The following is a 26,548-nucleotide window of genomic DNA, read 5'->3' as shown; positions in this document are numbered from 1 at the left end:
GAGAGAGAGAGAGAGGAGAGAGAGAAGGATAGGGTGAATACTGAGAGAGGTGAAAGAGGAAGGAACTCTGGAACCCCTTTTCTCCCGAATTCACCGTTCAGGGAGAACTTTTCTGCGTGCAAAAAAAAAAGCAACACGCGGAAGGCAGATAGATATCTCTGCAAAACTGTCGAGAGAAATTGGCTGATTAAATGCGCCCGACTGAAGTTTTCTCCCCCTCCTCTGTCAGGTCTCTCTCTCCCTCGCCAGTTTAATCTCCAACTTACTCTGCCGTCCCTAAGGGATCCTTCTGTAAGTAACTATTCTCTTTTATTTTCTAACGCTTTCCCCATGTTCCAGAGCTCTCTCTGTGTGTATGTCTATATGTATATACAGTGTGTGTGTTGTGAGTGGAAGTATGTGTGTTCATGCATGGACATATGGGAGGACAGACAGATATGCCCAGCGATTTGTACTCAGTGATATTACTTATGCATGCAGAGCAGCTGGACATCTTGATCGATGCTGAAATGAAGTGGTTGTTCATGAAAGCTGGGTACAATAATTAAGCGTAAATCACTGAAGTTATTCCTCCATTTTCCCTGGTAACTCTATCTTCTGCGCGCACACTGCGGATCAGTCAGTTTGGGGCCCAGATAATTTTTTTCTCATGCAAATTCCCCATAACTGTGTTTATGTGTGAGAGTGAATCTGCCCAGTTGAATATATTTTCTCCTCTTTCACTGGATGACACTGTTTTTGCCACTGGTAGCAATAGGACTCGGTACAGTGTACACTCCTGTGCCTCTGTTTCTGTCAGTCACCCTCTCTCTCCCTCCCTCTCCAATCCCTCCCTCCCTCTCTCTCTCTGTATTTCTCTCTGTGTTATACCTTGATCTCTCTATCCGTCTCTGTGTTTTTAGCATCTCTGTCTCTGTGTGTGCGCCAGCTGCTCTCTGGGGGATTAGAGAAGTCTGTCGTAGAGTTTCTGGATCCGTTATTGGGGCTTGTCTGAGTCGCGCTCATGCACTTGGACCCGTGTTTGCTGGGGTTTTTTTCTTTGTCTCCCCCTCTCCGAAAAAAGACAAGAGTATTTACACTCTGCTGACTGCGGTGCGGAGCGTTCCCCTGTTCTCCTCAGTCATAGATCTTTGGAGAACTTTATGTTCTCTACCTTGAGTTCAGCTGAAAATCGAACTCTGCAGCCATGTCAATAGCTCATTCGGTAGTTCACATGAGGCTTTCATTTCCGTTTGCGGTGACAAGAATGATTAGTGTCCTGAACCAGCAGGAATCTCATACTTTTCTCTCTTCCCACCTCGTTGTTTTTGTCCAGAGGCAGAGGCAAAGTTCCATTCCTCCTGGGTTCTTCCTGTGGGAGATTTAAAAAGGCCAGGATCCTCCTCTCCACTTCTGTCTGACCCTTCTTTCTCTCTCTCTGTCCTCTTTCTCTCCATCCCACCATCATGACCTTGCTGGCCTCCGAGAGGTCAATTCTCATTCGCAACAAATTCCGCTCAGGTAAGCGCCCAAGGGTCACGGGAACGTGTGTGTGTGTGTGTGTGTGAGTCGGGGTGGGGGGATGGTGGGTAGTGGTGGAGGAGGTGTTTGTAAAACAGCCAAAGGCAGCCATTTTGGATGGGAGTCCCTGATGAGCTGGAGGTTGTCAGGAGCTAAGAGCAGGAGAAAGGGATCCAGTTTTATGGCTCATTTAAATGAAATACAGTGCCGTTGTTTTGAATATTTTACTGCCCTAAAATGACATTGTGTATAGTTCTCATAAGGACAGAGTATTTTTCCACTGTAGCGGCTCAATTAGCTTTAGACCTGGCAGTCATATAAAGTGTGTGTATACACTCTGATATTTTACACTGGTTTTGGTTCTCAACTTTAATACTTCCCATCTCATCATGATTTGCCGTTGCGCCCATTATCTCATCAAAAGTTGATTTCTCTCCCCTCAATATTTTCTGCCTTTGTAATAATGTGTTGACGTCTCGAGGCAGAATAAAATAAAATGAACTGAAATGAACCAAAACAAAACAATTTAACCCATGTACACAAGGGTAGATAAAACGTCTGCTGAGCACAAGCCATTTTTAACTAAATTTTTACTTACATGACATTGCATTTTAATCTGTATTGCACTGTTTTGATTCAGAGGCCTATTCCACAATACAGACAGCGTTGTTTTTATACATAAAATAACACGAATTTACATAGATTGAAAACATACTCCTTGATGTGTATACTGCCTAGATGGTGGTACATATCCTATGAGAGAGACACATTCAGTCTCATGTTCTGTAGTGTGTGAGTATTCTCACTATTGTACTGGCTGGTAGTAAATGACATTGGAGCACAGTCTCCCCCCTCTGAAGGACAACTGGACATTAAACAGATTGGCTCTGCGGGCTACCAACGGCACTGGAAGCGTGTCAGAGTTTGTGCTTCCCTACTCGACACCTCTCAAGAAATCGCTGATTAGGGCCCTCGTACAAGCATCCAGCCCAGGGTTCACTTTTGGCACGTTGCTCATTCAAAGCTCATTGCACAAACCCCTCATCCATTCACACAGAGCTCAGTCTCGTGTGTTGACCTTCCATGGTCTTGGCCGATGAAGATAATTAACGGTCAGGACGATAGTGATTGGACGAAGAGCTGAGGATATACATCTGGGCAGTTCTATAGTTTAAGCCTAATGAACACCATAGCACGTACTAATCTCTATTTGTTTACTTAGAAATTCAGAATGTTGTGTGCTGTGTCACTATGTGGGGCCTTATCATTGTAATGACCATTGACCCATAGAGACCCCTTTTGGTGTTGTTTTGCCGGGGCTTTGTGTGCGTGAGATATGCTTCTAGAGCCTCACTCTTGCCAGCATGGCGACCTTTCCTCTGGCCCGGCCCCTGCTCTGTCATGTTCCCTCATTAAAATGATAAGAGCCTTCTGGAAGCCAGAGTGTCCAACACAAAAACGTCCGACTTCATATTGAATTCGCGTGAATTATCACTGGGGCTCTGGAGGTCATTTGGGCTGCACCTGTGGCTAAGCAGATTGTCGCTGTTTAGTCCCCTGTGGAATGTAGAGTGGAGCGGAATGACCAAGCTGATGTTATTCGCTCTGTGGCGTTCAGCGAAGCCTAAGTACTAACGCTACCGCTCGCTCTTCCCGGCTTTGAACATCTTTTCTTTTTTTTTTTTTGGTACGCCATGCTGTTTATCTCCCTTAAGAGACTGATAATGTGGCTGAGGCAGGAATCGGCTGCTGTTAATCCTTTTAGAATCCTGTAGGTAGGACAGGGGGGTAATTATAGTGGATAATGAGATCACAACTCATCATTTGCCTGCAAAAAAACCCCACATCAGACGACAAGTCATATTAAAGCCATATTGGCTAACTACCCTGGTTGCGATTTGTGAGAGTGCATGTGAGGAAACATTTCCTTCTCGAAGCTTAAAAGCCCCAAAACAAATCCCATCACATTTTTCCCAAGTCAATTTTCTCTGCAGTGAGTTTTGCGTCTTTCCCCATTTTCTTTGTGGAAAGGGAAGATAACCTGTGTTGAAATGATTGCATATTCTCTTCCTAATGAAAGGTGACACAGCATTGGCTTTCATTAGGCCTAGGTGTTCAACTCATAGTGATGACAGGAGATTTCTGGCATATAACTGAAACAAGGAACTCAAATTGGGTATAAGTGAAGTACACATTAAATAACAGTGACAAATTGGGTGATTTTTCGCAAATGTGTTCTTTACATTAACATTTCATCATTCTTTTCATTTCATTGCTTTGTCAGACTGGCACATTGGCAACCTTTTCCCCCATTTTCTAAGAAAAGAAAGCAAAATGGTCTCCTTGCCAGAGAAAGCTCTATAAGAACTCTCAAACCAGTGAAAATTGTCGGGCCATAAGTTAACAATAAATAATGCCAGGACTACACAGCTCTGGACCTGAACATGTGACTTCATCAGACTGCAGCAGGGCTTACTGTCACTTTGGAGAAGGGCTCTTTGACTCATTTGAAGGAAAGGCCTATCAGACAGCCAGACTGCTTATCTGCACCTGGAGGAGTCCGTTTAGCGCGGCAGCTGGCAACGGGCGCCGGCTCCACTGCCGGCTGCACTTGGGGCAAGATGTTCCCTTTTCCTGGCTGAGATCAGCTGATAGAGAGAAAGGGAGGAAGAATTTACTTAGCAGGCTTGACAGAGAAGCAGTGTGAGTGTGTGTGTGTGTGTGTGTGTGTGTGTGTGTGGTGGTGGGGGTGGGGGGGAGCTCGAGAGAGGGAAAGAGAGAGTGGGACAGCTGGAGGGGGGATGGAAGATGACAAAAATAGACATACTGATGGATAAATAGTTACCCCCCCCCTCCCTCTTCCCTCCCCCCTGCGTCTCCTCTCTCCCCCTCGCGCTCAGATCTCAAAACTCAGCAGTGAGGAGCAGGGCGGGTCCAGCCCTGATACCTTACAGTGGCTGCGATGGTTCCACCTGACGCCAGGGAATTCTTCTGGCTGTCACAGGGAAGGGAGGGAGGGAGAGAGGGAGGGAGCGAATGAGTGTTTGGGGACTGTGCACGTATGACCGTGCAAATATCTGCATGTCTGCTGGTACATCTCCACTGTTGCATGAATGTATGGGGAGGCGCCCCATTGAAATCCTTGATACGGCTGACGCAACACGGAATCAGATCGTATGCCAGAGAAGGCGTCCGAATGTCACTGACATCTCATGTGATTTGCACTGAATATTTATGGGCTAGGTTCAACTAATCTGGGGGAGCTTACAGTCCTGTTCTTGTGCTTTTCAGTTTTGCAGTTGAGAATTCAGAATCGAAGACAGCAAAATGAGATCAACGCTGATTCTGGTGTGTGGAAATAACAGCACTAGTATTCATTCATTCATTCACTCATTTGTTATAAGGATAAAACTACACCATATGGTCGTGGCTCATGAACTGACATTTGTCCATTTCATTCTTTAGCACTGAAAGGCTCTTGCCCACCTAAGCCAGGGGTGAAGGATGCAAGTGAAGCTGTGGTACGTATGCCAATCAATGAATGGACGAGCGTGATTCCTTAAGATTCTTTAGCAAGTGTGTGTGTGTGTGTGTGTGTGTGTGTGGTATGGGTATATGCCTGAGATGAGAGACTTGCTGCTATTGTACGTTTGACCTGCTGTTTCCTGATTCAGCGTCAAACAGATGATGGCGCCACTCAGAAGATGCCCCCTAGTGGTCATACTGCAGAAACTGCACAAGGTGATGCTTCACCCTGGAGCAGGGAGCCTCCAGTTATACCCAGCATCCATGTGTCTTCTTCCCTGACAGTCTGCTATTTTCAAATACCACCAACTGGCATTTAACCGTGACAAATGGCCTTTCCCTCAGATATTTTATATACCATGTTAACTTCTCACCCATCAACCTCCCAACAAAGTCTCTTTTGACACACAGCCCATAACCTGGAACAATATGAGTGTGTGTCAAATGTTTGGAGTGTGTGAATCCCTCTGTACTATACCTTCTGTTCTGCATTCATGTCTGAAGCAACAACAATGTACATGAAAAGATACTACTTTTGAGCAAAGCTTTCATAATGACTCTATAGCACAAAACAGAGAAACATTTTCAAAAGTAGGCTTTACATTTTCAGTCCTTTCCAGCAATGACACAATTATTTCATTTCATTTCACTTCTCTCTCTCCTCCCTCCATTTCCCACTCGTCTAATCCCTGTCCTCCATCACGTGCTTCTCCCTACAGACCGGGGTGTCGGCGGGGCTCAGAGGCACAAGAGGGCGCGGCTGGCTGATGACCTGACTGAGAAGATTCATCTTCGCCACAGCCCCCTGGAGCTCCGCAACAAGAACATCCTGCCCCTGGAGAACAGTGAGCGCCACTCGCATCCACACATCCCCACTACACCAGACAGCACACAGCACAACACAATGACACTCCCATCCACACATCCCCACTACACCACACAGCACACAGCACAACACAATGACACTCCCATCCACACATCCCCACTACACCAGACAGCACACAGCACAACACAACGACACTCGCATCCACACATCCCCACTACACCAGACAGCACACAGCACAACACAACGACACTCGCATCCACACATCCCCACTACACCACACAGCACACAGCACAACACAACGACACTCCCATCCCCACATCCCCACTACACCACACAGCACAACACAATGGAATGCAACACAACACAACAACACAACACAACGGAATGCAGCACAATCCATCACAACACAACACAACAATGCCACACCCAACACCTGTTCACTCTACAAATCTAACCATTGCAATAAACAGCCAATAGCCTATACTGTAACCCACCTTGAAAGACAATAACTTTAGGGTCATGGGATGAACTTCAGAGCACTGGCCTACCATGTGATAGCATGCACCATGCAGTTTCAGCATCACCCAGTGGAGAAACGTCCAGCTCATCCTCATGAGCCCAGGACAGGTTTCCTCATCAAGGCTAGTCCCCTCCCCAGCCTACAGCTTTAACGACCACATACCTTTACACGCTATCAGTGCTATCAATGCGCCCAAGCCAGAAATACCATTGAACAGATATATTGAACTTCAGTTGACCCAGCTTGTCCTCAGAGCCAGCAGTTACTCGAGCCACCTCCTGCTCCATCTTGTGCATGATACAGTGGGCTGGTACTGACCCATGTGATTGATGAGCCATCTGTCCCCCCTGCGTAGCTCCAGGCTCCTTCCCCGTGGCCTCGGATGTCTTCGAAGATGACATCTCCTGCTCCTGCTCCTCCACTTCCTCGTCTCCTGAGCAACTCGGGATGCACCAATCCCCCGCGTTCTCGCTGTCGCCGGGGCTGACCAGTGATCAGTCACTGGGTGACCTTTCGCCTGTGAACACGCCCCTGAACCACAGCCCAAGTCAGGTAGAGGACGGCCATTTGTCAATTTGTTTACATAATGGATGTGGTGACACGCATTCAAATGCTTTTTTTCTTTCATAATTACTTGGCAGTACATTCACCGAATGCATATCAGAGCGCCCACTTGGTTTGTGTGTTTTAAGACTCTCTTTGAAATTCTTTTTGCAGTGCAGCTTGGCGTTGCTCCCGGCAACCGAGAGCATCAACCAGCCAATGACCATGACTGTGGGTGAGACAAACTCCATGGCAACGACCGGGAGATCGAAGGGAATATATATGACCTCTCAGACCACACCATTGCTGCCAAAGGTATGTTTAAACATCACAAACACACACGCACACAGTCACAATGCACATACAAACACACTACCAAATACATCATTACATACATACACACCACACACACACACACACACACATCTCAAAGCACACTCAAATCCAATCCAAATGCCCAAATCCATTCGGCTGCATAAATTAAAGTTAATTGGCTGCTGTTTTCCCTCTCCGTCTCTCTCTCTCACTCTTCCTCGCCCACGTCTCTCCTCTCCCTCAGACAGCCTCCCAGCTCGTCCCCCCTGCTCATTCCACGCCGGGCGCGTCCCTCGCCTCCGCCAGACCCCCTCGGCCACGGAAGCCCCGCGACTCCAAGCCCAAGATGAGGGAGCTGAAGTACCACCAGTACATTCCCCCAGACCAGCGGGGAGGGGCGGGCAGCAGCTCGTCCAGTAACTCCGCCCAGAAGAGCGCGGCTGCTGCTGCCGCCGCCCAGCCCATCGACCCCGCCTACTCGCGCCTCCTGCAGCAACAGCAGGTGTTCCTCCAGCTCCAGATTCTCAACCAGCAGCAGCGGCTCACCGTGGCAACCAGGTAACTTGGAAAAAAAAACAAAACACGTGCGAAACGTGTTGAAGCCTCGTCTGCTCTCACCTAACTTACTGTAAATCAAGCTCCACGAGGCTTACGTTTATGACACAATTTCTGTTTGCAGCTCTGTTTTGATCACAAGGGGAAAACATTCATTTGATGTCTGTGCAGCTTTTAAAGTTGTTGCCCTTTATCTTTGATCCCTCTCTCTCTTTCTCTCTCTCTCTCTTTCCCTTTCTCTCTCTTTCCCTCTCTCAGTGGCGACAGCCAGCTGGTGAGGCTCTCTGGCGCTCCACAGCAGACTCAGCCCTCTGCTTCCCCGCCGAAGAGCTCAGTGCCCGTGGACACGAGTCCCCCTCAGAAGCCTGAGCGGCTCCCTCCCAATCTGGATGACCTCACGGTGAGGCCCTTTCAGCTCTCTACTCTGTACCTTTGATATCTTTCCAGCCAGGAGCCAGCGGCTTCTTCTGGGCCTCTTGTTTGAGTTGAAGATGAAAACATTCTCATTCTCCCCGCCCTGTTTCTCTGTCTTTCCCTCTCTCCCTTTCTCTCCTTTCTCTTCTCTCCTCTCTCGCCTTTCTCTCTCTCTCTCTCAGGTATCTGAGCTGCGGCAGCAACTGCGTAAGCGTGGCCTGCCCGTGTCCGGCACCAAGCCTGCCCTGCTCGAGCGCCTGCGCCACTACCAGCCGCCCGTGCCCCCCCGCCCCCCACCTGCCCCCCTCCGTCAGCTCACCCCCACCCTGGACTCTGGCAACAGCAACAGTAGCAGCAGCAGCAGCAGCAGCCCCGCCAACCCCACCCCTGAGCCGCCTCCGGCCAACCCTGGGCACGTCTACATCCAGGCCCCAGGCGTGGTGGCCAGCCTGCCCGACTCTGGCCTGTCCACCGTGGGCTTCCTGGCCTCCGGCACGCCCCCCTCGGGCCCCAGCTCCAGCCCCGGCCTGCAGGCGTCCTCCCCGCTGTCCGGCGCTGCCCCCTGGAGGTCAGAGCAGGCGGCGGAGGAGCTGAGCGTGGAGCTGAAGATGAGGGAGAGGATGAGGAACCGGCCCAGGGATAGACTGCGAGAGCTCAGCAGCGAGGTGAGAGGAGGACTGCTGATGGAACCATCTCCTCCACACAGCAACACATATCTCCACATGACTACATATATACACTACTCACAAAAAGCCAGGGATATTCGGCTTTAGAGTGAAATTTGTTGGCGTCTGTTTCAATAAATCGTTTGAGATGAGGAAATCGCCATTGCATGCATCTACTTAAATGCCCTATGTTCATGTTATAATACCAGTAGCTTGAACTTTTTATATTTTCCATAAATTTCACCCTCCATTTATCCCTAACTTTTTGTGATTAGTGTATGTTAGGGCTGCCAGGGTGAATTTGTTCATTAACCTAAAATAAAAAGGCCTAAGACTATGGCCTGATTCACATGCACAGAACCTCCATAAATGAATGGCCATTAAGTGTCACTGCAGTCCCATTTCAGGATACCTCATTTTGTGCTGTTCCTTACACAAGGCACTATTTTATGTTTACTTTTGCACATCGGAAACTTCAAAAGATAATAATATTGAGGAGAAACAAAGTAACTGTTAACCCTTTCATGCACGCATTATGAAAAAAAGTGTCTAGATTTTTTTAGTATTGATTTTAGTACTCTATATGAGCCCAATATTGAAAATCAGTTGGAATTTTTTAAAAATATGCTTTTATATAGAAGTTATGTTATTGTCCACGTATGTGGACAGTGCGCAACAAAGGGGTAAAAAAGGATAAAATGTAATGACAGAAAATGTGGAAACTATGGCCCTCTACTTCCTCCATACTACCCACCCAGCCCTCTACTACCCCCATACTACCCACCCACCTCTCTACTACCTCCATACTACCCGCCCAACCCCTCTACTACCCCCATTATTGCTCACCGACCCTCACCCACCCCTCTACTACCCCCATATTACCCACCTCTACTACCACCACTACCCAACCACCCCTCTACTACATCCATACTACCCACCCCTCTACTACTAATCCACCCACACCTCCAGTACTCTCATACCCACCCCTCTACTACCCACCCAACCCTCTATTACCCCCATATTACCATACCACCTTGGCATTACCACATGTAATTAGGTCATTATTTATAGATATGTTTACCAAATGTTAGTTTCTTTGTAATTTAAAGCAATTAAAATCATATTTGAAAAAAAAAAAAAAAGAAAAGTCCTAGTTACAAAATCTAATTTTTGGCCATTTAACTCCTCTGTTGCGCAACGTCCACATACGTGGACAGTTGCTTTTTAGGGTCTACAAACTCCATTTTACATCCGATTTAATTTCTGAAAACATAGAGTTGTTCAACACACTCTCCTGTACAGCATAATATTTTTTTTTACATGATTTTGCCTTCTTGAGTACTAGCTTTTTACAGATATGCCTGGAGCATTCAGCATATGGCTATTACTGTCACTCATGTTGAATTGATGATGTCATCAAGCAGTCAATATTCCAAATATAAGATGATACATATTGTTAATATATTGCCAAGGACCTACTAAAACTGCCCTGAAGTGGATTGGTGTATATCAACATGATAAATAAGTAGAAAACAGAGTTAAAGTTACTGTCCACACATGTGGACGTTGCGCAATCAAAATACATGCAGCATGTTTTTGAAATACTGATTTTCATGTGTGTGTGAACTTGGGCAATTATTGGTGACATCCAAGTCAATCTTGTTTGTAAACCCTTCAATAGAATTGACTGAATATCACATCTTGTAGGGCTGATTGGAAAAGATATAAATAAATATTTACTTTTCTTGGGCTCATCACCATTGAGTCAATGAAATGAGCAAATTAATCAATAAAATGGAACCCTAATCAGCTGAGGAAATCATCTCTCTCTCTCTCTCTCTCTTCCAGGCCTGTGGAGCTTCCCTCCATCCGTTCCTGCAACAGGAGCCCGGATGCAGTCGCGGTAGAGCCGATCAGGAGGGGCCGGCGGAAGCCCTGTTCCCTCAGGTACGCCAGCAAGTCTACCGCACTCAATCTAGCGCTCCGCTATCTGCACCGGAAAATGGCAGAATTAATATCTTCACCTTGAGCTGATTGCAAAGATTAAAAATGTGGGGGGGAAATGAGAGGCCAATATGTTTGATGAAGGGCTTTAGAGGTTTCACGCTTAATTTCTTGAGGTCTCTCTGGGAGATTGTCTCTCAAGCGTCAAAATTGAAGGTTTGAAAATTGGAGTGGTGCTCGGGCTGCGGTTGACAGAGATTAACCTCTGCGTCTCGTGCTTAATGGCCTACAAATAGGTGTTCTGCAGCCAGCCGTGCGATGTGATAGGTCAAGATTTTGAACTGCCACGGCAAATCACGGCGAGCCCGGTGCAGAGTTCATCCAGTGTTCGAAGTCTGGAGGAGGAGCTTCAGGAGGCCATCCAAAGAGTGCAAGTAGGTGTTGATGTGACCCACACTGTCCCCTAAGTCCAATCAGACATGCGTGTATTAGAGCAGAAGTGAAAACAAATCACTTTTTGAAGCAGTACAGTACAGAAGCAGTACTGCCATGAGGTTGTGAGAGTGTATGCAGACATTTTATGCGTAACATCTATCCTGAGGGTTTCCAGGAGTTGTAATGCATAAAGCATAAAATTGTGTGTAACATTATTCTATGTAAGAGGCTCACACTATTTATTTTGGTATGTCATGGTCCATTTTGTGTTTGTCTTCCCTATGATAGATGGACCCTAGTCAGTCCATTGATGATATTCTGGAAGGGACCATTGGTCATTCAGGTAAGCTTTACATATGGGTTTGGCAGTGCATTTTTGTTCACATGCATAAACTGTCATCTGTTTGAAAAATGTCATTACTCATTGCGCTAATGTTCCCTGATAAATAAAAGTGCAGAATGAATCAATAATTCTTTCTTGGCATCAGCCTTACCACTTTATAAGGTCCTCCTAATGCTGTTCTCAGGTGATGCCTCCCCTGTTGCTGAGATCCAATCACCTGTCAACGTCCTCGCCAGATCCTCCCCACTGCCGCCGCCTTCTGACCAATCACAGGCTGCTCAGGGCCAGTGTAGGGATGACAACTTCCTGTCGTCCCCTCTCTGCTCCTCCCTCCTGCTGGAGCTGCCCCCGTCTCCGTCCAGCACCCTGCTCCAGGCGCCCGCGCCCCCACCCCCCCCACCTCCCCCCATCTGCACCACGCCGCCCCCCAGCACCAACTCCAGGAAGAGGCGTGAGGTCGCCACCTTTGACCCCGCCGACTGGCTGGAGTCGCTGACGTCTGGCTTCCGACCTCTCACCCCTCCCCAGGCTCCGTTCCGCGAGACGGACTTCGGCCTCGATTCAGATTTGAACGTAAACCGGGTCCTGGATCTCATGGTGGAGCAGTGGTGAAGGAGGTGTATAGCCTCTCTGTGTTTGGGCGTATGTATATGTGTGTGTATGTATGTATCTCTGTGTGTGTGTGTGTGTATGTATGTACTGTATGTGTGTGTGTGCGTTTGTCTGTCTTGCTGCGTCCCTGTGTGAGTGAGTGTGTATGTAACTGGCTGTGTGCTTGGGCGTCACCTGCGTGTCAGAGCCCCGTGCGACAGGTGAAAGCACACATTGTTCCACGGATGCACCCCTCCATCCCAGCATTCTTCTGCCCACCCATGCATCCATTACTGTCAACTGATGTGACCAAACAGATCATTATAGAGAGGCATTGACAGCAGGCCTGTGCTCCACGCAATGTCGAGAGACAGACACTGCTGAGAGGTAGAGTGAGTGACAAAACAGAAAGAAAGAAAGAAAGAAAGAGAGAGAGAGAGAGAGAGAGAGAGCTGCTTTGGTGACTCGTACAAAGACAGAATCACACAAGCATACACATTCTGTATATAGAGTACAAGCGCATTTGTGATGTGCCTGGAATTCAAACACTTTAAAATGTATGTTGTAATACAAAACAAAATGAAAAAAAAAGACAATGAAAAAAAGACAAATTAAACAAAAAAGAAAAATATGCGGGTTGCCTGCGGACAGCCTCGTCGCCCGAGTGCCAGACGAACAGTCGGCAGTCGGCAGGAGGCAGGAGGCTGTGCCAGCAGATGCTTTCTACACACTGTGTGTTCTGGCAGGGAAGCAGAAGCGCTCCCTGTGTGTGTGTGCTACATTGAGCTGCTCCTGTGTATGTGTGTGTGTGTGTGTGTGTGTGTGTGTGTGTGTGTTTAAATGTGTGTAACTGAGTGTGTGTCAGTGTATGTGCATTAGTGTGTTCAGTCAAATAATGTTCACCATACTGCGCATGCATTTTCCTCACACTGTATCCATAGGTGCCTGCGCACCCAAATGCACTTGTCTGTGGAAGTGTACCACGTCTGTGAATAGCCGTTAGCATGTACATTTGATCAGTTCAAAAGAGAGTATGTTTTTCTTTCCATGTTTCCTATTGTATGGTCTTAGTCAGGTACTGTGAGACACTGGCAGTGATGCATACTCCCCAGGTGCTCAGTGAAAGGCTTATGATCAACTGGGCCTTGGGAACAGCACACTGTCTTTTTCCTCACAAAACTGTTATTTAACTGCGACTGGAGATGTCCTCCTGAACCAAGAAACTGTATGGGCAGAGGTGCTCCCCTGGAGCAGATGGACAAATTGAAGTATAATACTTAGCTCCTGTACCACCAAGGGGTAGCACAGCACTGAACACCGCTAATGGTTAACGCTAACATAAACAACTCACAGTTGTGCTTGACTGTCTGATGTTTCTTTAATCAGACATTCAGGTTCCTGTGTCTGTGTTGAATTTGTCCTCCCTCAGGCTGTATGGGAAGTGCAAACTCTGCCGCCAACAATAGGGCTGTATGACTCTGTTTACAGAATGTCTGAGCTAGACACAACAAACAAAGACACGGCCTTATTTGGGGAGACATCCTCTGCCAAACTTGATTACTCTGTGATGGGACCGCACAAATGTCACGATCCTCTCTGAATGACTGCTTATGCCTTTAATGCCTTTGTCCCTAAAGTAGCCGGGACAACACAATGCTTACACGTGCAATACGCTAATATGTGAAGGGCACATCCACTGGGCAAAACCACATAGTAGGTTGTATTTGTCCGAATGTCCAAAGTGGTTATCAGAGAGGGAGAACGCCTTCCTCATCGTTAATTTATGTTTTGTAGCGCAGCAATTGTGAGTTCAATTGTTGTGATTTAATTCAGTGCTAATAGGGATAATATGTCTGATAATCAGAAATGTTGTCCTCACTTAGAATGCAATGAGACACTGGAGAATCTAAGTGTCCGTATTTATTAAATGTTTCGCTCTTTAAAAGCTGACTGCTCTGAAAAATCCAAGAAAAAAAGGTATACTTCCAAGTGTTTTCAATTTACCCATTGGACTATTTATTAAGTAATTTATTCAAGCATTGGACTAATCTCCTGTTGAAATTGTATGTTTCCAAAACAAATTAAAGTCTTAATTGATTTTTCCCAAACACTCTGATGTGATATGTTATAATATACCGGTATATCATGCATATCAGTTCAAAAAAAATGTTTTGAGTTTACATTTCAGATGCTTCAATGAGTTCACAAAACAATCAGTACATATTGCATTTCACAGCTATTCCATAGTCACACTTGCAGTTTGACATATATTTTGTATACATACATTATCCAATATGTATCCATATTTATATAGCTATGCCGCATCAAATGTATCACATAAATGAATAATTTAATACCGCGGATTGCAATGAATTTGCTCATTATTGCTAGAAAACCATGCTCAAAGAAGCAATTATATGTTTGTATGTTCACAGGAGCAGATGATCACATGTTCACCTCTGTAGTATAGCCTGGAGAAACAACACAATTCTATACTGACTGTTTAAATAGAGCTTTTGTTACTGGGTACAAGTGATACCCCATTAATGATATATTGCCCTCAATTTTTTACACAGCACTCTTTGAAAAATGTACGCTCACTGGCATGTTAAATATTAAATCAGTGTAATAAATACTGTTTACATATGTCTTCATAATTCATCCCCGCCCCCTGAGTTTAGGTCGCTTGAGTCCGCAACGGCCTTAAAATGTTTGCAGGCTTGTATGCCTCAGCTGTAGATTATTCTACAGCGCTTAAGATGATCTAAGAGATTTCTCATCATTCTTTGTTTCACTCTGCCAGACTAAAAAGCCATAGCCTACAGACTTCTATGCCTTGAAAAAACATTGGGCCAACGTAATTTGTTGAACATTGGTCCTCAGAAGATAAAACATTCCTAGGAGGCCAGTAGAATATGAAAAGGTAGTAAGATAACTAAAATTCCTGGGTGAAAAAAAGAAAAAGAAACTTTGGTAACCATCTAACAACGTGAATCTCATCAAATATTCCTCTGTTCAGGGGTTAGTTGCGTTTTCCTGGGCCTAGATCCTGCACTCGACATGGGTGAACAGCATTTAATGAGTTTCCATATAATGACTTCTGCTGTCCCGCGGATCTTGCTGTTCCCTCGTCTTCCTTCTGAAACCCCATTCTCCCACGATTTCATGGAAATTAAGAGCGAAAAGGTAAGCTACATTTCATATGTAAAGCAGCCCAACGGCTGGACGACACAGTGTTGCTCTCGCCTCTCTCTCTCTCCCTCGCTCTGCGGGGGATTGCTGAGACGTGTTCGTGCTTTGATCGCCGGCAGAAGGTCAGGTTCATTCGATTTCCACGGTTCATAGCAGAGTTGTATGACTCTGGGTTCTGGCCCCCTGGGTAGCTAAACTGAGGGGAGCTTAATTGCTTTGGCTTCAGTGCCACTGCACACACGACGGATTTAGCCGATCTAAACTTGCAAACGTCAATATCGCCATGTGGTAAAATGACCAGAATGTGCTCAGAGAGGGTTTAAATCACCAAGGGTCGCTTACCTGTAGGAATTGTAGGAAAATTGCTTTCACAGACCTGCTCTGACCAAACAAACGTTCTTTATAATTATTGGTTTGGTCAGGGTGTGTTGTCAAGTTGCAACCCCATGCCCTCAAATATTTTGATCAACCATATCTAGGAAGAAGGCTATCTAAACCAATCCTCTACACACCAGGCTACCTTATAAGCTATGTTTGCCATTAGCCTATGTCTTCCCAAGCGGGTTCTTCTCACTGCATTTTTAGTAGGCTAGCTATTGTACTTAATGAATACGTCACATCAAAGTAAATTGAAGTCTTGTCCCACCTCTATACATTGTGACGTCCAGTCTGAGAATATCTGTCCAAATGTAGAGGCATGATGACACATCAGCTGATCAGATCGATCTGTCACACTGCTGTAGGGGGTGGGATAACACAGCCAGCCCTTAACAGACAGCTATATATGGATACATATATATATATATTTAAAAACGTAATCAATCAGGTGTTCATTGGAGAAGTTTACATAGGTGCATCAATCAACGTGAGTGACGTGTCATTTCATTGATTATTTCAAGACAGGTCATGTTGAAGTCAGCTGATCAATCGCACGATGGTTCTCTGAAGAACTATTTTTCCAATCGTGTCCAAAAGAAAAATCTGAATCAATGTATCACATGTGTTAGACGTTCAAAATGACCTTTTTCTTCTTGCCATTTATAAATGAAGGCCAAGCTGTTTTTGAGGTGTGTGGTTTTGTGTGATGGATGGTGCCAGTGGTGTGTGTGTGTGTGTGTGTGTGTGTGTGTGTGTGTAGACCTGTAGTCAAGGACTCCCCTCCCCTTCCTCTGTGTTGTTGTGCACAGCTGATTGGCTCAGAGGCACATCTCCAGAAAGCCGGGATGCAGCCGAGATGCAGCAGGGAAGCCAGAGGGACGAAGGTGAGAGAATGACCTCTCCTCTATCTCTCTTTTCTGTCCCTCTGTGGTGGTGTTCTCTCTCTCTCTCTCTCTCTCTCGTATTCACTGTGTGTCTGTCTATTTCTCCAGCCCACCCTCAGACCCCCCCCCCCACACACACACCCAGGCCTGGGATCAGTGCTGCTCGAGTAGAGACACATTGCGCTATCTGTTCTCTCTGCTGGGTGCCTGTCTGAGCAGGTGGAGTCATGGCAGCCAAATGACCCAGATGAAAATGATTACATAACGACCCTCATAATCACCATGCATATGTCAACACGCTTAGCCACTGAAGGTCAAATTAGTGCTGTTTACCGCAGTTCAGGTGTGTTTAGCACAAGTCCAGCCTGTTTGGGCCAGTTGGGGCCTGGACAAGTTTTAGCTCATCTTCAAAACAGCCCGTAAAAGTACTGGGATGCATTGTGCTGCCTGGATCAGATCTTGATGGATGGACAGAGCATGGGAATGCTAAGGAGAAGGAGGAGGATGGGTTTGAGAGAGATAAGAGAGAGAGAGAAGCGAGAGAGAGAGTGAGAGAGAGAGAGAGAAAGTGAGAGGAGAGAGAGAAAGAGAGAGAGAGAGAGAAGAGAGAGAGGGAAGCCCATGGAGAGGGGGCCTGTGAGGCGTGCTGGCTGGGGAAGGCTGAGTGACGGTGATGGCTTCATCCACTGCATGCTCCAGATAGAGATCTGCCCACGGAACAGCGCTAATTACTGCAGCATGCACACGCGAGATGCTCAAGATGCACCGCAAGTGCTCTCCAGAGGCTACCATAAGCATCAGCTGCATGCCTTTCTCTCTCTTTGTCTCTTCACATTCTCTCTATTCTTCTTTTTTTCTCAATCTCTCCCTCCCTCCCTCCTATTATCATGGACGTAGTATCTTTCTTTCGCTCCCTCATGCTCTCTCTTCCCCCTGCTATCTCTCCTAGATAATAATGATATTTTCTTTGATAATAATAATGGTAATATATACGGGGCCTTTGATATTTGCTCTAACTGTTGGCCTTCGGCTGGGGAGAGTGGGGAAGGAGATGCGGCTCTGGCGTTCATGCATATGAATGTTGGACTGGCCCCTAATTCCCAGCGCACGCAAGGTCAGTGTGTGCCAGCCTGGTCCGAGGGGATTCGCCTTATCTGAGTAGCCACGCGCTAACACAGAGCCACGGGCATGTAAGAGCTGCCCCTCAGGGCCGCCGGATCAGCCTGTCAGGAGTTTGTACAGTTTTGCTCTCTCTCTCTCTCTCTCTCTCTCTCTCTCTCTCTCTCTCTCTCCCTCTCTGTGTGTGTGTGTGTGTGTGTACGTATACATGTGTACAGTATATATGTGTCTGTGTGTGGGTGTGAGTGAGTGTGTATGTGTGCGTCTCTCTACAGTATGTGTGTGTGTGTGTGTGTGTGTGTGTGTGTGTGTGTGGGCCTGCAGAGCCATGTGTGTGTGTGTGGGGGCCTGCAGAGCCATGTTCACTCAATCATATGCTGATGTGGGCCTGGGAGACTTGGCTGTGGCGAGGGGGAGCGCGGCATGGCGCGTCTGAGAGCAGCCAGCACGTCCTCCCTGCTGCTGCTGCTGCTGCTGCTCAAGGGCCCGGCGTGTGTGTGTGCCCGGCGTGTGTGTGTGTGCCCGGTGAGTGTGTGCCAGGGCCGGCGGGCGCCTCTGTGCCGCGCGTCAGGAAGCGGTGGCCAGATCTCGAGCCGCGCAGCTGGGATCCCACCGGCCCGGCACTGCCGAGATCCAGCACACCTGATGCTACCTATCAGATGGCCCAGTGGAGAGCTTAATTCGCTGAATCAGATGGGTTCTAATTTGCCAGGGAGTGAGAGATTGGGCGCTTGATGTGTGGAAGTGGCCACCCCCCCTAGCCCCCCCCTCCTACCCGTAGCCCATCCCAGCCCCATCAGGCGCTGAAATAAATCTGCTGAAATGCACACCTGGCTATTTGCACTCTCAGGAACCTTTGTCTTAGGAATGAATCGAAAGCCATCCATTCATCCGCTCTTCCGCCCGGGCCCGCTAATGCCAGTGACAGTTCCGGTGCTAGCCAACATCCCGTCTAATATCCCCTCCTCACCCCTCCCTCCCCTCCCCTCCTTTGCCGCACGACTGTGAAGGGAGAGGACTTCAGCTGGCCGTGCCCGCGCGTGTCGCATCTCCACTGGCCTGTAAAATGCCGCTGACTGACAGAGACTGACGGGGGGGTGCCAGGCGCTAGCTCTTTCCGCCCAGTCCCCCTTGATTGATGGCACGGGAGCAGGAAGTCAGCTGTGTGGAAAAGCCGCCGTCAGTCTGAGGAGTGGTACCAATCGTTCCCTAATTCCTTCGCATGTCAAATCCCCTTTTTTCCACACGGCTTTGACCCGGCACTGGTGCCATATGTACCGTAACCGCGGTCTCACTCAATTTCCTCTGGTGACAGTTAAAAATGTACTTTATATCAGGTCAGAGTGATATGGCAAGGATATCTCGTCGACCTTGCCTTGCCGTGTTTTCATGTATCTTTTAGGCATAAATAGGGTTATTTTGTTTGCTGAGGTGTATGTGTGTGTGTGTGTGTGTGCGTGCGTGGTGTGATGCCATTTGGACTAAGTAGGCCTGCATTTTTTTTGTCGCAGAGGGTTTTTATTTAAAACAGACACGGCAAGGGGAAAAAAATGCTGGAGCCTCCGTAAATACATCCTCCTCTTTAGTATGCACAGGATGGTGGAGTGAGTGCCTAAGGCCATGTACAGTCATGACTGAAGATCTGTAAGGAAGACTACAGTCCCCCTTTTCCACAATAGCCTGCCATTAATATTCATTAAAAAGCTCTGGGGGGCTGGGAGGGCAGTGGGGAGCGCTGCACTCGTCCTCCAGCTGGACCGGATGGCGCTCCATGCAATATGGAGTCCACCAGGGAGGGGGGGAAAAGCCCCCCCCAGCCCCCCCAGCCCCTGTAGCCAGTGAGCGCTACAGCAGCACTCATCTACATGGAGGGGCTGGCGGAGGAGAGCAGGGGAAAGGGCAGCGGAGGAGCGCGGCGGAGGACTGGACGCTGCCGGGCCTTATCTCCTGCCGGTGTCGCTCGCTATCCATCAGCCCCGGCGCGGCTCTGACCGTCCATCCATCTCGGCATGGGTCCTCGGGTCAGCGCACCTCTGCGCCGTCACGTTTTACAAACGATCATGCGCGGGCGCCCGAGATATGATTTCATCGGCGCGCGGCGTATGCAAATAATAACAAAGAGATGGAACAGTGATGGGTGTGTGGGTAGAAGGCGTGAGATGAGATGAGGATGGGGAAAGAGTGGAAGTGAGGGGGAGGGAGGGGAGGGGAGGAGAGGGGAGGCTGGTGGGAGAGAATGAAGATTCACCTCCAGCTATCTGATGCATGTTTTAATAGAAATGTTCACGGGCGCCTTACAAAAAAACGCAAACGAGAGAGACACATTCAAGATGTTCATTAGATTTCTTCCTCTATGCTGATTTTCTCCTTCTCTCCCCCCCCCAGTTTCTCTCATTGTGATTCCATTCATATTGGATGGGGGGGGGGGGGTTCTTCTGTTTATGTTGGTGGTGGGAGGATAGGCTCATCCAATATGACCTGTTACTATATTGTCTCACACGTGTTTCCCCCAATGCTTATCTGTTTGCGTTATGATGTATGCCATAATTGTCTCCGAGCAACTGAGGAATGTAATTTCACCTTTGTGGATCAATAATGGCTCTTCTATTAGGCTCCATTCTGTTCCATTAAAGAGCATATGCCGCATTGCACTGCAGCTCTGCTGCCCAAATTAATGGGCAGGATGGGCCAATTAAAGTTGGGATCTTCATGGGCGTGCTGATTAGGATATTTAGGGCGTGAATTTCAATGAATGCCTTCCAAACATTCATACACTACTCCCTCAGGGAGAGAGAGAGAGAGGGAGAGAAAAAGAATGTGTGTACTCTCTGTGTGTGTGTGTGTTTGTGTGTGTGTGTGTGTGTGTGTGTGGGCGGGTGTGTGCATGCGTGTAAGAGATACATAATTACTCCTCATAAATTACCCTCGAACTGCCTTTTTTACTGTCCCATAATTTTCAAGAAAAAAAAACAACACACACAAAAAAAAACAAAGTTGTGTGTCTTCATCAGGAACGGCACTGCAGTGCTTCCTGGGGATTAAGCTCAGTAATATGAAGCACCAGGCCCAGATCCTTGGACAGGATCAATCGCCTTTGGCAGCTGAGCGTGTAGGAAATTACAGCCTAAAATGGACCACAGGCACTTGTAAGTCTTGGCACAACTGTGGGATATTATCTGTGAAGGACCTAATGGCCCCCCTTCTGTGGGAGAGACATGGATATGGAATTGAAATGAGACGTTTACATCATGGGGCCGTTGATCAATGCCTGCCAGGTTCTGTGTGCCTGCTAGAAGGGCTATTGATCTATTGGTTGAGCTCATATATCAGGGGGTTAATGTGTTGGACAAACGTAGAAGTCCTCTGAAAGGCCTCTGCAGATCTCCCCTCTCTCTCCAAGGTGCTGCAGTGCATCGGGACCAAATGGTGCCTTTTTTGAAAAAGACAAAAAGACTGGGCTAAATCCCTCTAACGCCACAAAAGACTTAAAGATGGCCACCAGGAACAAGGGAATGAGGAGATGGGAAAGCACAGGGTTAAAAGAGGGTGATGAAGACAATAACTCTCCTTATACAACTCTATTAGCGCAATAGTCATTTGAAAAAATCCTGATCAAATGCTTCTGTAGGATCATTGGGACGCCGCACTGCTGTAATGAACTGCATAAGCAGTGCTTCAGAAGCGCTCTCTGGAGAGGGGCATGATGGGAGACCAGCAGCAGGGCCGGGCGGAGGGATAAAGGGGCCGGGCGCACCATCATCATTATTGGAAGTGAGAGTCAAAAGCTTGAGGTTCTCTGCAGACCCTTGCAGTGCTTCAGCTAGCCTCTTTTTTAAGTGTGGCAAAGCTCCTCTCTCTCTCTCTCTCTCTCTCTCTCTCTCTTTCTCTCTCTCTCTCTCTCTCTGCATGCCTTTATCCTAAAGAGAAGCACCAACATCAGATGAATGTGGCGGAGGAGCGGAGGAAGGAGAGCACGCCTCGGCGCAAATTACACGCGCTGGAAGAATAGCCGATGACAGCAAAAGAGGATTCGTCTCTCTCTCTCTCTCTCTCGCTCTTGCTCTCTCTTTCCCCCGTGTGTGTGTCTGTCGATTTGTTTCCTCCAATGTTCTCCAACTTTTCCATCTCAATTCCTTTTAATCATCTCTCCCTCTCCAGTGCGCCGGTGCTCAGGGGGAGATGTGCGGCGCGCGGACGTCAAATTTCCCCCTTTGTTGCCTAAAGACTGAGGCGCTAACCCAATTTCCTGATGAATAGCTCACCTCTGCAGTGATCAGTCTGCTGCTCTGGCGGCAGAGAGGATCCAGTCATTTAAAGAGCTGAGAAGCACACTTGGGAGAGAGGGGAAAAAACACATCTGCCAAAGACATTCCTCCAGCTCGAGGGGGATTTATTGTGCAGATGCAAATGACAAAATATATATACACTTGTGTCCAATGTAACGTTCACTCTCTCCTCATCACACTGTTTGATCACGGCTATTTTGCACTTCGATTACAATTGATTTACTGGGGTAAGGTCACACGTGATTAAACAGGCAGTGTCAAAATGTTGACATGGCTAAAGGTGAACCACACTTAACCCATTGGCCCCTTTAGCTTCTGAAGATTGTGAAGCCAATACAATGCTTCGACAGTCTCACTCCATAGCTAAACGGAACGTATGGTATTGCCATTCGAAAAACAGCTTGATCTATACAACTTCTTCCTTACACCTGATTGCACACGTCACACATCTTCTGTCCATTGGTTTGATCTAAATGAGTAGAGTAAAAAAAGAACTAAAAAAATGTCAACCACGTGACTCCTCTGAATGCCCACCATCTTGAGTCGTATTTGGATTTGTGGCAGAAGGCACACAGGTGTAGGCACAGTCGTGTGTAGTAGACATGGAAGGCACACAGGTGTAGGCACAGTTGTGTGTAGTAGACATGGTTGGGGTTGGGGATGGAAGGCACATTATAGTGGCTTGTTTGATGTGGGGGTGGCTTTGGGTGAAGCCAGTCTATGGAGCCTGAGTCCAAAGTACCCTGGTGAGAAGGGGTGGGGTGTTGGGGAGAGTGCGGTTACTCTGGCGTGGAATTCAGCCTCACTTTGTTCAACACCCCCATCGATGAGCAGGAGGAGGACTTGGTGGAGGCGCTGGCAGAGGAGGAGGAGGAGGAGGAGGAGGTGGCAGGGTTGGGGATGGCTGCAGGCCTCACCCCCATCTTCTTCAAAGAGCACTCGTCTGTGACCGAGATGGAGCGAGAGAAGGCGGGACGAGGGGCAGCATCTAAGAGACAGAGAGAGAAAAGGAGAGAGAGAGAGAGAGAATGAGGAGATGAGAGCACTGTGTGTGTGTGTGTGTGTGTGTGTGTGTGTGTTTCTAGTGAGTATATGAATATGACAGGGAAAAAGCACAGGAGAGAGAAACAGCGTGTGTATACATATGCCTGGGAGGGAGAGAGATTACAACCAATTTTAGACTCATCATCACAGACAAAATAATCTCCCCATGAATAGTGCATTACATGACAAACACAAAAGCGCTCCCCCTCGCCAACTCAAGAGCCTCATTTGTTTTTTGGGGTGTTTTCATGTTTGCACATATACGCACTTGTTTGCATGGACGTTAACTAATGCCGGCGGAACAGCTGCTCCTGTTTGCATCCTGACGTTCCGTTGGGCAGTGTGTGTCTGTGCCACGGAGAGCCATCGTGCAGTAGCGCCGTCCTGCCTGTGAGTGGCAGTGGCGACACGCACTGCCGGGGGATGAGCAATGACTGCAGGTCTATTACAGAGTGATGGTCCCCATCATGAGGGGAAAGTGGCAGGCTGCTGCTGGCCATATTGTGGACGCTGACAGGGATATTTACAATGCCGGCGCAGTACCGGCCGGCCGCCATCGGAGGGCAGTGCGAAGCCCGGAGGAGCGGCAGCGTAGAACACGGCGAGCGGTCAAAGAGCCGTCAGTTCTTTTGGCACGGTTCTCTCTCTCTCTCTCTCTCTCTCTCTCTCTCTCTCTCTCTCTCTCTCTCTCTCTCTCTCTCTCTCTCTCTCTCTCTCTCTCTCTCTCCCATTCAGATGCATACGCTGCCTCTGCAGCTAACGCTAGACAAGCAGCACGGTGCAGCACAAACACACACTCACACACACACACACACACACACACACACACACACACACACATTTAGGCCCACGTGCATCTCAGGACTGGCAAGGTTAGAACACCAGCCACCCCACCTCCGGCCTCTCAAGCGTGTAATCTTTCTGCTCCCCTCTCACTTCAACTTGTTTTTTTTTTCTCCACTTTACCCATTTGGTTGCTACTGTAGGACTGCTGCTATCCAATGGAGAGAGCATGAGTGCAAGGGCTGGCTGCTGGAGACAGAGAGCCCATCAGTGCCGCCTCACGTGCACTAGACGTGGCTGAACGCCGTGCGTGTGAGACTGTATTGTAATAAAGCCTCCTGCAGCTCCAACGCTCTTATATACTGTACATTTCTATGGCAACACAACGCACACAACATACACTTACATGCTCAATCACTCGCTTTTTCCTCCTCTATCCCCTTTTCTCTCCTTTTTACATATATGGACACTAATGCACACACACACACACACACACACACCAACACCCCCCCCCCCACACACACACACACACTCATGCATACATCCATCCCTAAACATGTGCCCATGCAGCTCCCACAGAGTGACATTTGCAGTGCGTGCTGCATGGCTGGCTATTTACGATGCAGATGTGATGATGGGGCTGAGTTCAGGAGGGGAGCTGCATGACACTATTCATCCCCACTGACGCAGTGGCATTTACACCACACCACCCCACTCCACTCCACAGCACACCACAGCAGAGCAGAGCAGAGCAGTGTGCAGGTCTCTCCACCGCTCTCCCTCACCCCCTCTCTCTGTTCTTCTCTCTCATCATTCTTTCTCAGCCCTCTCTCTCTCATCTACTCTATCACCCCAGCCCCACTCACTCTCTCTCTCTCTCTCTCTCTCTCTCACACACACAGACACACTCACATCCCTCAGCCTTTCTCCCTGATGGCGTGATTACAAGCCATTTGCGTTCTAACGGTACCTTTATGGTTGTTGTCTGTGCTTTTGAGTTTGTTGTTGGTCTCCTCCTGGAGGTCTCTCTCGTACTCGCGCACGCTCTCCAGACTCATCCCTGGGTGGGGCACAAGCACAGGCACAGACATGTCACCGACACAGCACAGGCACAGACATGTCACAGACACAGGCGAGTCGCACGTCTGACATACCATATCATTGACTAAACCAGCTTTGGCATGAAGACACGTCTGCTATCATCACCGTCTCCAACATGGCCGTTGTCTCTAGCATGTCAACAGCAGCGGTGCACCTTGCCTTTATTTTTACGGCGTGTGCTCTTCTAACGGCTGTCAGCCAGTGGACCTTATATGGTAATTTGCATGGGGTTGACCAATATCGTTTGTAATGTAATGGGGCTGACATGACGGGCGATAATTACCATGCCACTCATCCAACCAGGCGACCGCCTGTCTGTGTCCCACAAGCAGGATGTCCCGGATGGCCTGTGAAGAACATATCACAGCACGTCAAGTTCCGTTACACACAACACAACGCGACATGATGCAACAGCAGCACAATCGGAGAACAACATGACTTTGCCTTGTTCTGCTGTAGGTCAGGGTATGAGTTTACTTGGGAGTGTAATAGATTTAATGTGCATGTGCTTCTACTTTATGATATTATGTAGAGTGAAATGACATTTTGCTGAGGGAATAATGAAATGGCTTTAATGTCACTGAGGACTTTTCCTCGCTCCTTTTTACTGACAGTTTCCCATTTGGACAGGAAATGGAAATTTGACCACAACCTTCATCTTATTCCTTCACCACTGGAGTTTTTAAAGAGGTAATAGGCAAAGGGGTGATGAGATTTTGAAACGAACGCTATTATGGGCCTTAATGCCTTAGTGGAACGCATAATGGGCTACTGTAAGGTGATTGCTGCGGCTGTCCAAGAACACCTTTCAAGCTTCACATCTCCATATGAACTGCCTTCATTGGGTTCCCCGCTCATTTCACTGCGCGCGCTAAATTAATGTGGCTAAGGGATGCCGTGGGAGGTAGGGAGGTAGGAAGGGAGGGAGGGGGAGCGCTGTTGTTCTCTTCGTACCTTGTGGATGAATTCCTCGGTGCGCGTCTGAAAGCCGTAGACCTCGAAGCTGCAGTGCACCTTCTTGTAGGAGCACATGATGGGCTGGCTGCTGTTCCGCCAGCCGGCCACCAGGGGGCCGCGCCCCGTCCTCGCCGACTCCCAGCAGCTCAGGTCCTGCCGGGGGTTAAGCACTTACAGATTACCTGCTGAGTGAGCACCACACCAGAGGTGGCCCTGGATGGGGAGCCTCTCCCCCTCTGTGTATGTGTGTGTGTGTGTGTGTGTGTGTGTGTGTGTGTGTGTGTGTGTGTGTGTGTGTGTGTGTGTGTGTGTGTGTGTGTGTGTGTGTGTGTGTGTGTGTGTGTGTGTGTGTGTGTGTGTGTGTGTGTGTGTGTGTGTGTGTGTGTGTGTGTGTGTGTGTGTGTGTGTGTGTGTGTGTGTACTGTATATGTGCTGTGTGGGCAAATGGGTTTGTTAGTGTGTGCATGTGCATGAATGTGAACGGATGTTTTCCACTATACTATATATTTTCAAGTGATAGGTGTGTTGTTGAAGTGTGCGCCTGTGCGTGTGCATGTTATGTGTGTGTGTGTTGAGCAGGGAGGGCCAGACCAAACTGATGTTTACTGAGAATACACTCTGTATTATT

The 26,548-nt window shown here is 48.0% G+C and overlaps 2 protein-coding genes across 2 annotated transcripts in view; one reads left to right on the top strand and one right to left on the bottom strand.

Annotated features, from left to right (window-relative positions):
* Positions 1–12,197, top strand: si:dkeyp-69b9.3 (myocardin). Its single transcript, XM_062539789.1, has 15 exons — positions 1–291; positions 1,316–1,500; positions 4,792–4,848; positions 4,966–5,021; positions 5,175–5,241; positions 5,745–5,870; positions 6,727–6,923; positions 7,089–7,229; positions 7,474–7,787; positions 8,043–8,184; positions 8,381–8,863; positions 10,712–10,810; positions 11,104–11,241; positions 11,531–11,585; positions 11,770–12,197. Exons 2-15 carry the CDS (start codon positions 1,446–1,448, stop codon positions 12,195–12,197), a joined length of 2,358 nt encoding a protein of 785 aa, XP_062395773.1. The 5' UTR covers positions 1–291; positions 1,316–1,445.
* Positions 12,198–22,122: 9,925 nt separating this feature from the next.
* The window catches only part of pitpnc1b (phosphatidylinositol transfer protein cytoplasmic 1b), an 11,863-nt gene continuing 7,437 nt past the window's right edge, over positions 22,123–26,548 (bottom strand). The window contains exons 7-10 of the mRNA XM_062539435.1: positions 25,918–26,073; positions 25,247–25,310; positions 24,833–24,922; positions 22,123–23,023 (exon numbers count right to left, since the gene is read on the bottom strand). Coding sequence (XP_062395419.1) covers positions 22,815–23,023; positions 24,833–24,922; positions 25,247–25,310; positions 25,918–26,073 — 519 coding nt within the window. The 3' untranslated portion in view covers positions 22,123–22,814. The remainder of the gene's footprint in view (positions 23,024–24,832; positions 24,923–25,246; positions 25,311–25,917; positions 26,074–26,548) is intronic.

Source organism: Sardina pilchardus, chromosome 6 (assembly GCF_963854185.1).
Source record: "Sardina pilchardus chromosome 6, fSarPil1.1, whole genome shotgun sequence".
In the NCBI taxonomy this organism is placed as follows: Eukaryota; Metazoa; Chordata; class Actinopteri; order Clupeiformes; family Clupeidae; genus Sardina; species Sardina pilchardus.
This window is presented reverse-complemented; position numbering and strand designations above follow the sequence as displayed.